Source organism: Thunnus maccoyii, chromosome 1, assembly GCF_910596095.1.
Source record: "Thunnus maccoyii chromosome 1, fThuMac1.1, whole genome shotgun sequence".
Lineage (NCBI taxonomy): Eukaryota > Metazoa > Chordata > Actinopteri > Scombriformes > Scombridae > Thunnus > Thunnus maccoyii.
In genome coordinates this window covers 31793065-31805718 of record NC_056533.1, presented here as the reverse complement: position 1 = coordinate 31805718, position 12654 = coordinate 31793065, and the positions used below count along the sequence as shown (strand labels likewise).

The following is a 12654-nucleotide window of genomic DNA, read 5'->3' as shown; positions in this document are numbered from 1 at the left end:
ATAGACTTATCCCGTATGGATTGCTCTGTGAAATCCTTGACACACAGTGTGAAAGAAACATTCTGCCCCCCCCTCCACCCCCCTCACTGCCCTGTAATGCCACGCTTATCCACACTGAGCTATAGATAGATTAAAAGGATTAAAAGCTTGAAAAGGCAGCCTCATCTTAAAGATATCGAGAATCAAATAGTCATGGGTTGCAGATTTCTCATCACACAGAAGGCCTCGTTTCCTACGACGACCCACATGAGTTCTTTAACATTATCTGCATTGTACATATCTTTTTAAAGGAACAATTTCACGCCGTATCAGTTCGCTACTGTTTCAGATATGGCGGGTTGATGACTTAAGCTTGCATTTCAAATATTTAGATGTTTAACTTTGGTAATTGTTTTTGGTGTCAGCTCCTCTGAATCAAAGAAGAAATGTTTCCTTCTAAACTCACTGTGATGTATCAGCGTTATCAGTCGTCAAGGAGAAATCCATCACCTCAGTTTCTCTAGGAATGTTGTCCTAGATATAGTTCAACATTGCAACAGAATCAGTGAAACACCCTCCTAAATTACTTTTTATAATTGATTTATAATAGTGATTAATAATTCCATCATTTGGACACATTGCACTGGTGGATTGTTCTCTTTACTTTAACATTTTCCTGGAAAATGGTTAGCTATTCTATCATCTTTACTCTCTCAAACTTCATATTTTTGCTATAATTATTACATATCTGGGGCATGTGAAAAGTTTTTTTTTTTTTAATGTAGGAAATTCCTAACTGGCATAGAAGTACACAAAAAAGTTTTACATAAACTGGCAAAAAACATTATTTCTACCCATGGTTGCTGTAATCTATTAGACATCACAGACCCATTAACGTGGCTACACTGGCTGTGCTGCATTGTATCCACTGACAACAACCAAAGAGCATCAGTCATCAATATTCACTCCGCTCTGATTCCCAAAGGTCAGATTTAGTCGTCATTTTTATATGAGAAAGACAAAAAAATGTAATAAAGTGACAAAAACACATTTGTGATGTTCAGAAATGCTTGAATTAAAATGCTTCTTGTTGATTTGATAAATATAAATTGAACACTGTGTCGGCTATAAGAATGGCCAAATGTATTGAGTTTTTTCAGTTATTTAAAATGATCTGCCTTTTCAATATCAGCATGTGCTGAAAACAGACTCATACATCAGCATTGAAAACACTCTCAGTCTGAGCCTCCACAAAATCAATAGGTATCTGTTTTGTTTGTTTTTTGTCCCGCAGGGCGATCAAAACAGTACAATTTAAAAAAAGAAAAGACTTAAATAAATAAGATGCAGGTCACTGGCAGAGGTAGACTGACGTGTTTAATGGAATCGAACTGTTAAAAAACTAGACGATAACCAGGGTGGTCACATGACAAATCATAATGTACATATCCACATATTCAAGAGAACATTTTAGTTTACATGACAGATACAGTATGATGGATACAGTGTTCTCTGTCTTAGCTGCATTTTCTATAAATCTTGCCAAACGTTAAAAAGCCAAATCAATACATCAGCTTCAGAAAACCAAAACAGGATCAGGACTCTTCGATCGGATCTTTTCAAACAAATCATTCCTCAAGTCGCTGTACAAAGGGCAATGCAATACAAAATTAAAAAACACAGACCTGTTAGCACCACTTCTTCACTGAGCCTTCTCTGTAAATGTAATGTTAGATACAGTATGTAGTAATCTTCTTTGATTTCAATGTAATGTAATGTAATTTTAAGCTTCGCCTCCTATTGTTCCTTATAGATCTTTAATAATGTTTGTTTGACTATATTTCTATAACACTGCAACTTATCCATGAAAATAACATTTCAATCAGAGAGAGGAAACATTGCAGCGACCTCTCTCGACCGAGGATAACTGTCTGCTCGATCCCAGTTAAAGATGTTTTCGGTCAGTCTTTCCTCGGGCAACTGAACAAGTACAACCTCACCAGTTCACATCTTTGTTTTACAAGACATGACAAGTAGAAGTGGAGTTTTTTTGTTTGTTTTTTATCTCTCCTACATACAGTGGTGCTTGAAAGTTTGTGAACTCTTTCCTCTTTACAGTCTCAGCTCAGGGACGCCTTTCCACAGCGTTTCTGTAGGATTAAGATCAGAACTTTGACTCGGCCTTTCCAAAACATTAACTTTCCTCTGCTCTAACCGTTCTTTGGTAGAACGACTCATGTGTGTTTTTAGGGTCTTTGTCTTGCTGCATGACCCACTTTCTGTTGAGCTGCCGTTCATGGACGGATAGCTTGACATTTTCTTGTACAATTTGCCGGTACGACTCAGAATTCTTAGCTCCATCAATGATTACAAGCCGTCGTGGTCCAGAGGCAGCAAAGCAGCCCGAACCATGATACTACCACCACCATGTTTCACAGAGGCAGGGCCCAGATTTACACCTGATTGTCATCCCGCTGACTCAAACACTCGACTTTCTCCCCTTCAAATGAGATGAAAATCCTGGAGGTTCGCATACTTTTGCTACACACACATATGTAACATTTTCCTCAACAAATAAATGATCAAGTGAGAGGTTTTTGTCTCATTTGTTTCATTGATTGTTTAGTTTTAGGACTAAAATCTATGTTTTAGGTCGTATTTATGCAGAAATAGAGCAAATTCTTGAGGGTTCACAAACTTTCAAATACAATTGTACTACAAAACACATTTGTACAGGCCGTTACTGCAGCATTCCTGAGCTCTGAACTGAAATCCGGTACCACCCGGTTTCTTGGTGTCACAGGATCTTTGTGGTGATGTTCTTGAGTCCGCTCTGACATTCAGTAAATAGCACTTAGATCTGTGGACACTCCTCCAATCTTCTGTTACTTACTCACCCTAAATCCATTTTTTTTTTTAAACTATTGAAAGGTGCAGACCGCGTGAACCGGCGAGTGTAATTAGCCGTTAACTGTTCATGTAATGTGGCAGCCGATAACTCAAGACTGTTAATCAGCACTTCAACCTCATGCTCACCGAGGCACATCACATCTTAAGTAATAGCAACCTGGAACTGAAATGTCAGCCAGTTTATCTAATACCACCGGACCTAATTGTCGATCCTCTACTTTGGCAGCTCGTTCGTTAACAAACGATTACTCACCTCGATTTGTTTGTTTTAAGGTCCGTCTGTATGAATGGACGGCCGAGAAGGAGCTGAGGACTGAGTGCAACCACTACAACAACATCATGGCCCTTTACCTGAAGACCAAAGGAGATTTCATCCTGGTGGGAGACCTGATGAGATCCGTCTTGCTGCTGGCGTACAAACCCATGGAGGGCAACTTTGAAGAGGTAAGATGTGGAAAAAAGGAGAGAATTCAGAAAAAAAACACACACAACGAGAGCTCTTAAGGGCAAACAAGTAGTGGAATGTTTGTGGTTGTTTTTTTTCCGAAAAAATGGTTTGAGAAAAGAAAAATCAGGGTTTTCACTTCAAGCTAAACCAGCTGGTTTTTTTTTGCAAATAGCTTTTATTTCTTACCTGTTCTGATTTGATCACACATCAAACAAATATTATGACTGTGGCTGTTAGTCCACACCGGCACGTTTTAACCTCTCTTTGTTGCATAAAGCATTGTAGTCTACATATACCTCCCAGCCCTTCGATGAGCGGAGTGCTCAAATTGATTAGAGATAGAAAGATGAAGAGATCTGACAACAAGTCACGCACACCAGCGAGCGCACACTGTGCTGCTGCGCTCAGTGTAATAAATGAGAGAGATGCCAGAGGACTATTATTTATTTAGAAGTAGAACATAAGGTATTCTTTCTTTATATTACGTTTCTTTGTGATTTTCTGCCGTTTTTATACTGTTATGATGTCGGATGTGTTTGTTAAACATGGTCAAAGTTCCAAACATATGTAAAAATGGTCCCTGAAAGTCAAAAGCCCACACTGTGAACACTTTATTTTGCAAATTTACTTCTATTTCCTCCACATGAGGACGTCAGATTGTTGGCATATGTCCACAAACAGCCGTCAGTTCTGTAGTCTTTGTTGCTGAGGTTGTTCCATCTGTTGTTCGCATCGTCCGCTTGCATGTTTCGGATCAGATTCGGGCTGGAACATGTACGGATGTACTCGAGACGATGAGAGAAACGAGAAAAAGAAGTGAAATCCTTCTACTGTTTGTTTATGTAGCCTTCCAAGCTAACCAATCAGAACAGAGCAGACTCCTTAAAGGGACAGCAGCTTAAACGGCCTGTTTCAGACATCGGCTGAACTGAAGGGCTGCATTAAGAGCCAATATAAGATAAATAAGGATTTTTTTTAAACTGTAAATCATTCAAAGATATTCCAGCAGAGCCTCAAGATAAAAAAGTATAACCCTGGAAATGTGCGTGATATGTTCCCCTTTAAGGTCTGTTCAGCCTTCTCAGCTTTGGATCATTTAGCAGGAGAAACCAAAAAGTCAGTTTATTTGAACGTCATCATTTATTTAAAATAATTCATTATTTATATGATAAGAAATATCTAAAAGTTTAAAAAGAATACATCAACATTTTTGGGGGAAGTACTTTATTGGCTTTTTTTTTTTTTTTTTGCCAAGAGTTAGATGAGAAGATTGATAGCACCCTTAGACATGAGAGCGGTATCAATATTCTCATCTGACACTTGGCAAGAGAGCAAATAAGCATATTTGGCATTTGGAGTTAAAATATTCCTTTAACTGGCAGATTCTGATAACTATCAGGCATTTAGTCTACGACCTTCTTCTCTTAAAATTATATGAGGTAGTTAGCGAGATCATTAGAGTCCACTCTGTCTTTTCAAAGATCATAATAACACAGAGTGATGTTTCTTTCTCTACAATATTTTCCTTGGCTGAGTTTACATCACAGGCTCTGATCGCAGCACCTGTGGTGAAGTTATCCTGCACGGATGCTGTTAGGCGATTTTTGGTTTTTCTGCCTTGCTCTGTGTGTGTGTGTGTGTGAGAGAGAGAGCGCCTTCAAGGGCATTCAGAAAGTCTGCCGCCCTTGTACTTGTTCAGACATATATCGACTGTGTTTGGATTTCTACACTTGTTTGGACTCAGCACTTCTTTGCTCATAGATAATGCAGTATTTACTCAGAGATAAGGACCGCCCTGGTTTTCGGATCAACTTCTCTTGTATTGTTTACTGTCTGAACAAAAGTATCCCATGTGTTTTTCGGTCAGATCGCGCGTGACTTCAATCCTAATTGGATGAGCGCTGTGGAAATCCTGGATGATGACAACTTCCTCGGGGCGGAAAATGCCTTCAACCTGTTTGTCTGCCAGAAAGACAGGTGAGAAGCTGCACCGCCGCTTTCCTTCTACTCGTGCAAACCATGAATACAACGGATGAATACGATGTTAAATTCAAGCTTACTATTTTAACGGTGCACTGAGATGTTTTTTTTTTTTTTGCACACTTTCATTATGCTCCCCTGAGCTGCTCATCTATAGTCAAACTAACAGAAAGTTTCTCCAATATTTATCCATTGAAATCAACTTTTTAGAGAGTGATGTCAGCACAGTGCAACAGCACATTGTCCTTGCATATTTTTTTATTGGAAATTATGAGTCATTCAACCACTATGTCACTGAGCTTTTAGCCACTCGGCTGCATTTGACAACTGTTGATTTCAAGAAAAAGGAAGAAAGATGTGGTCTGAAAGTGAGCATGTTTCATTTATGCCACCCCTTGTTATCAACCTAATACATCAGCTCAGACCACTCAATGCTTTTGACCTTTATTTTTGTATCACATCTCTCTTCCTGTTGCTCCATCCACTGTTCCTCACCCCTTTCATCCATTACATCTCTATCATTCTCTGACCTTTCCCGACGCCTCTGAAATCTCTGCCCCCTCTTTTTTTTTTCTTCTTTCGCTTAATCGATCAATCACACGCCAAACAACTTATTACCTCTTTGTCTTTCATTTGCTCTCTCCTCTTTCCATTCGCTCCCTTTCTCCACTTCTCTACCTCTTAATGTTCTTTCTCCGTCCCATCGTCCCTCCCCGCGGTCAGTGCGGCCACCACGGACGAGGAGCGGCAGCATCTGCAGGAGGTGGGGGTCTTCCACCTCGGGGAGTTTGTCAACGTCTTCTGCCACGGCTCACTGGTCCTGCAGAACCTGGGCGAGAGCTCCACGCCCACCCAGGGCTCCGTGCTCTTCGGCACCGTTAACGGCATGATTGGTAAGCGCACGGACAGCTGCACACAAGCATTCACACACACAAATAGATGCTGCTGTTGGCAAAATCATACTGCTTTTTGTCCACTTTTAAATAAAAGTTTGTAGGTAAATAAACAACAAAAAAACACTGCTGTTTTGAAATGGGTTTTTTTTTTTTAGAGGGTGCATGGGAAAACATATCCAGCCATACAGACCGGCTGTGGATTTATTTATTTTTTTGAGCTAGCCACTGCTGTGACTTCTGCCACTGCTTTGATTCAATGAAGGTGAACAGAATTTGGTTTGAGTTTCTCACAGCACCGAAAATTACATTTTATGAAAGCTTAACAGCAGCATGTCTTTCCAGAAACAGTGTCCCCGTCGCTCTGAACAACCCGCAGACCTCACTGTCAACAGTTTTATTTTTTTTTTTTGCCTCTGGTAGAAAATAGCCACAACAACAGCAGAAAATCCATTCGAGCATTCCCAGTCAAACAGTTTTCACTAAAGCTGCAACGATTAATTGATAATTAATAGTCTTCTATGTCAGTAAACTGCATATCTTTTGAGTTGTGGACAAAATAAGACTTATGAGGACGTCACCTTAGACTGTGGGGAACAGTGATCAACATTTTTCACCATTTTCTGACATTTTATGGACCAAACAACTATCAATTTAATCAAGAAAATAATCAACAGTTTAATCGATCATGAAAATAATCGTTAGTTGCAGCCTTGTTTACTTGTTTACTGAGAAACAATTATTAAGTGAACCACCAGTTGCCAGTTTAAAGACCGTTGGATTGTGCAGACATGTCTCATTTCCAGTACATCCGATAATCAGCTGACTGCAGGAAGGAGACCTCGGACCAATTAGGGAGTTCACAAACTTCTGTCAAAATCATTTATTCAGAACTAATGTTTCCCTTTCAGATAGGCAGAAGAATGGGAGAGAAATCATAGTTTTACACCTCATTACTCAGATTTAAACCAGTCATTTTCAGCCCGGCAGTAATGACGGGAGAGATGAAAAACAGGGAGCGCACATCATTTGGACACGGCAGTAATTTACCCCATGTGCTCCGATAACGCCGGCACACAGCATATTATTTCACCTCAACACCTCCTCGCGATCCTTTTTAAAACTTCTCCGAGGAAAGTTTAACAGAAAATAAGAGCCGCCATTGTGGATTCCAGTCAAAACTCTTACCGCAATAACCTGTAAACCAAAAGCGGGCTGCCGTATGTAATGAAGAAAAATTCCCCTGCTGGTGTTATCGCTCCTCCAGAGATGGTTTGATATAGTAGATGTTTCTGGGGAAGAGAGGCTGCAGACCAAAATGATTATTCTACCCAAACAACCGAGGAGGAGGAGGAGGAGGAGGAGGGGGGGGCAAACTGTAATAAACTTGTTTTGGTTTTGTTTTTGAAAATCCAGAAATTGTTTGACAGAAAGATTGCACTGATATTACAGGTGAGTAAACGGTGTCGGAGAAAATGTCATCAAATGTCAAATTACTTTATCTAAACTCAAGGCTGGTACATTTTGTCCTTAAGACTTTTTACTTGGTCTTATATTTTATAATAGTCTTTAATCCATCCTGATGAAGCCTCTGATTGGATATTAGACCTATTGTTTGCATATTTATACAGAAAACTAATTAAACACCTGGTAGTTCCAACTGATGATGGAGAGAAACGGACATCATGTGGTCAGTTATGGCTTTTTTTTGTGACAGTTATAGCAGTTTTTGGCTAAAAAAGAATGGTGCACAGACAGAATATCAATCAGTATAAAGGAAAAGTAACACACCAAAGGGTTGTAGTGAGGTGCTAATCACCTCCCTCAAGAAAAATCATTAGAAACACCAAACTTTTGTTTGTTCCAGCCTCTCAAACGTGAGGATCTTCTCTCTGCGTTTCATCTCTCCGGGGTTTTAGACTGTAGGTCAGACAAAAACAAGTTATTCGAACGTTAATTTATTTGTGACAGGCATATTTCTCCACTCTACTACGTAGATTAAATCTGTGAAATGGGAAAATAATCAGCAGATCAGTCGATAGCGAGATAAATGCTTAGTTTACACTGTCTACCGTCCTCCAAACGACTCCTGGAAGTTTGTTTTGATGCTCTAACACTTTCACAACTCTGTATGCGGCGGGAAAACACACTCCGCATGACAAATCAATATAACTCTTTGTTCACATGTTTGCCTGTTTTTTTTTTTTTTTGTTTTTTTTTGGTCTGTCAATTTCAATGCAGATCATTTTCCCCCGGGTATCAGAATAATACACTCGCTGTCACAGAACTCGCACGGGGAGGAAAGCCTGCTACTCCCTCAAAGCCCTGCGACTGTCACTGTGAGATTCAGCAGGAAATCGCTCTCACAATGAAACATTCTGGACAGCTCTTGAATTATTGAAGTATTGATGTTATGCTACTTTACTCCCGACATACAGTAGTCTTTGCATACGAGCATTAAACTTGCATTAGGAGGATATCGTCACGGTAATGATCTTTTAACTTATTTATCATAAAGCGTTTTTTCACTTCTTTTTATGAAAAACTTCTTCTGTGTGGATGAAAGGTATTTACCATGTGATTCACGGGCTACACTGTGGCAAAAAATCTGTCTTTAAATTATTCTTTTTAAAAAATGTTTGCATGACTGACATGCGTGTTTTTGTGTGTGTGTGTGTGCGTTAGGCCTGGTGACCTCCCTGTCCGAGGGCTGGTACAGCCTCCTCCTGGACCTGCAGAACCGCCTCAACAAGGTCATCAAGAGCGTGGGCAAGATCGAACACAACTTATATCCTTCTTATATTCATACATTCTCTCACCATCTGTCACAACGGCAGGGACGAGCCGCGATGACAGGTTCGGTTTTGTCGTAGGCGGCGAAAGCCAGAGAGTAAAAGTGAAAAAAGTACTGAAATCAGCTTTCAGAGGAGTGTAATAGACGTCTTATGCATGAAATTGTATGTATATGGCTGCTGTGCCGTATTATCTTGATATGATTTAGTAGATGCTTATCATGCAAATGAAAAAAATATGTTTTTATTGAAGCTTGTTGCTGATTCTGCATCATTTTAACGGCTATTTTGTGTAAAAACACACATGTTAAACTGAGAATGTCATGAGATTGAGTGACTACACTGACAGCCCAGATATATTATAAAATCCTTTATTAAAATGATTTCCCGTTGGTCTTGAAAAGTCTTAAAAAGTCCTGCAAAGGTGTTAAAAAGTCTTAAATTTCATTTACAGAAGTAAATTAAATATTTTTCTTTGCCTGCTGTAGACATCAACATTAGTCACAGCTTTATTTTTTTTTCTTGCGGTTGCCAGCTGTCACGAGAGCTAAGACATCTGTTAGCAACAATTGAGATGGTGCGACAGTTGATTGTGCTGCAGGAAGCTCAAACTTTTTATCTGGAGTTTCAATCAGCACCATCAGACCAGTAGCGTTGCTGTTATTGCAGCTACAGCAGCGAGGAAGCTCATCAACTCATAATTAGCAAGTGTCAGTTTTAGCCAAAACTATAGTCAGTTGACATTGCTAATTATTTAGTAATTGGCTAGGGTCTTTATTAGGGTCCAGGTCCTGTTACTTGAATAATTACATCACCAGGAATTACTGATGTATATAGCTGACGAGAAAAAAGTGACATAAATATCAATAAATTCGTTTACGTAATTGGTTTTCAGGCATTATTACCATGACAAAAGCATATGATACATACATAATTGAAAGAATAAAAACAAAGACGACCCAATCAGTGCAAGGAAGCGTCACTAAAATGCCTTTGAGAAAAAGTAGGTCTTAAAAAGAGATTTAAAAAGGTCAAAAAAACAAAAAAGTCTTGAATCGAACGTAGTGAACTCTGCAGAAACAGTCGGTAAAATCCTTCATGCTTCGCTCACTGATGTTGTTTAGCTGCAGCTCCTTGCAGGTCGAGTCTCAGTACTTCTTGACTGACTCTCTGGTCCTCTGAATATTAGTAATCCCAGCGTTCCTTCACATACTGAATATATGTCGACTCTGCCGGAGGTAAAACGTGTGTTACTGTAAGTGTAATCCTCGGCCTTGTATTGATTTTTCCTTGACTCCGCCGCACCTGGAGGTCCTTCCACACGGAGAGAAAGACGGAGCAGGCCACGGGATTCATCGACGGGGATCTGATCGAGAGCTTCCTGGATCTCGGCCGAGCCAAGATGCAGGAGGTCGTCAGTACTCTACAGGTAGGAGCTCACGCTCGTCCACGCTCACACACTGTATGTTCAAACCCGATGAAATGTGACTTTCTTTTTCGGTGCATCTATAGTGAACAGCTACTGTATCTCATTGCCAGGTTGTCTTGTAATGGTCACAAATCTAAAATAAAATATAAAAGTTAGTTTAGTAACAGTTCCAACAGAAACATCTGCTGAAGAATTTTTATTAGCTGCTCCTTTGTTCCTTGAGTGGGAACTGGGAATCACTTTCATGGCTGAACAGGTGGCAAAATCACTTTTGGCAGATAAACAAATAACAAGCATATTTTGTTTTGCTTTTCTGTAATTGCAATAAATATCACACTTTAAATGAAGGCTAAGACCAGATGATAAAGAAAGTCCAAAATATTTGGATGACTTCTTCACCAGAAAACATACGTATAAAGCCAAGAACATTGCTTTAAAAAATAAAATATGTTGCTGCATCAATTGCTCACCTTCCAACAGTCGAGGTTTTTCTTCTGTTCATGCTGGCTGTTAAAAGAAAAAAATGTGCTTTCAATGTAAGTGATGGAGGACAAAATCCACAGTGTGTCCACACAGTCATTCAGTGCAAAAATGTATTTAAAAGTTTATGTGAAGCTAAGTCTGAGTTAGTCATATTAAGTCTTTTTAGCATCAGTTTCCCTCTTTGTGTTTCCCTCTTGAGCTGTGATGGAAGTATAGTAACAAAAAGAGGGACTTTGGCACTAAAAGACTGTAATGTTGAAAGATATCTACTTGATTTGACCAGTTTTTCAAAAGTTGTGAATCTGTCCTTTAACGTCTGAAAAGTAGAGCTGCAATTAATGATTATTCTTAAAAATGAATTAATCAAAGGATTTTTATCTTTTGGTCCACAAACCATCAGAAAACATTGCCCATCACAGTTTTCTAGAGCCTGACGTGATGTCATCAAAGTCTTGTTTTGTCCAATAAAAAGTCTGAAACCCAAAGATATTTAATCAAACCATAATGTTAAAACAAAGAAAAGCAGCAGAATCTCACATTTGAGAATCTGGAGCCATCAGATGTTTGACGTTTTCACATTAGCGTCATTAATCGTTGCTGAAAAGTCTTCATTTAAACCCTAAATGCTACTGAAAAAAGTCAAGTGTTCAACAGAAAAAGAGAAAAACCAACTAGATGATAGTTTGGTTTTTAGGCTGGAACATTTATTTAATGTTGAGATAAAGAAGAAAAGTGATTTTTTTTTTTTTTTTTTTAAACACAGATAAAATGCAGTCATTTCAAAAAAAAAAAATAGAAAAAGATACAATCAATAATCTCTGCAGGGAAGATAAAAAATTCCCAGGAGTTTATAAGATAATCTCACCTCAAAACAGCAGCCTCAAAAAAGCAAAACAATAAATGAAACAATAAAAAAATATGATAGAATAAAACGCTTTAGTGTCTCCTTTCTCCTGTTTACTTGTTAATGTGATGTAACTGGCAGCTCGGAGGCTCGTCTCAGTAGCGGAGGCTCACAGTTTGGTGTTGTTCGATTCCAGATCGATGACGGCAGCGGCATGAAGCGTGAAGCCACAGTGGACGAGGTCATTAAGATAGTCGAGGAGCTGACGAGGATCCACTAGCCCTGCTGACAAGAGAGGAAGGTCCTGAGGAGGAAGAGTGACGTTGGAAGGGAACGGTTTGGGTTTTGCAGATTTGTAAATAATTATAAATAAACAGTGTGTGCATGTTCGTCCTTCAGACTTTAATGATTTGTCAACCGTTGAGACATTGAAGACGCTGCACGCTGAGTGAAGCACTCTTCATTTAGACAAGAGTCTCTAGGCGAAGTGCGTAGCATCCTGTTTGGACAACATAAAGACCAAAGTAAAGACATTGGTCTGTGTGTGTGTGTGTGTGTGTGCGTGTGTGTGTGTGTGTGTGTGTGCGTGCGCGCATGTGTGACTGCGTCCGTGTGGAATAATGTGTGACTATAAATAGGAAAAACACGAGATTTTCCTCACCAAAAACTTTCTTTGGAATATTTGTGACAGCTTCAGGCAAGTTGAAAGTTAGCAGATCCTCCACACAACCCCCCGTTTAAATCTGAGTGATTTACACTTTTCAAGTTTATTATTGAAGTCTGGAGTAAACACGCTGTATGAGAAACAAAATGAGGAAGATGATAGATTTATAGCTATTTTGTCTTTGTGATGTTTTCTTTGTTTATTCTAATAAACTTTGCTTTAGTACTGTTAA

The 12654-nt window shown here is 39.2% G+C and overlaps 1 protein-coding gene across 1 annotated transcript in view; it reads left to right on the top strand.

Moving 5' to 3' along the window:
* ddb1 (damage-specific DNA binding protein 1) overlaps positions 1-12654 on the top strand; it is a 48746-nt gene extending 36092 nt beyond the window's left edge. The window contains exons 22-27 of the mRNA XM_042413611.1: positions 3163-3333; positions 5205-5314; positions 6041-6210; positions 8896-8998; positions 10308-10431; positions 11955-12654. Coding sequence (XP_042269545.1) covers positions 3163-3333; positions 5205-5314; positions 6041-6210; positions 8896-8998; positions 10308-10431; positions 11955-12038 — 762 coding nt within the window. The 3' untranslated portion in view covers positions 12039-12654. The remainder of the gene's footprint in view (positions 1-3162; positions 3334-5204; positions 5315-6040; positions 6211-8895; positions 8999-10307; positions 10432-11954) is intronic.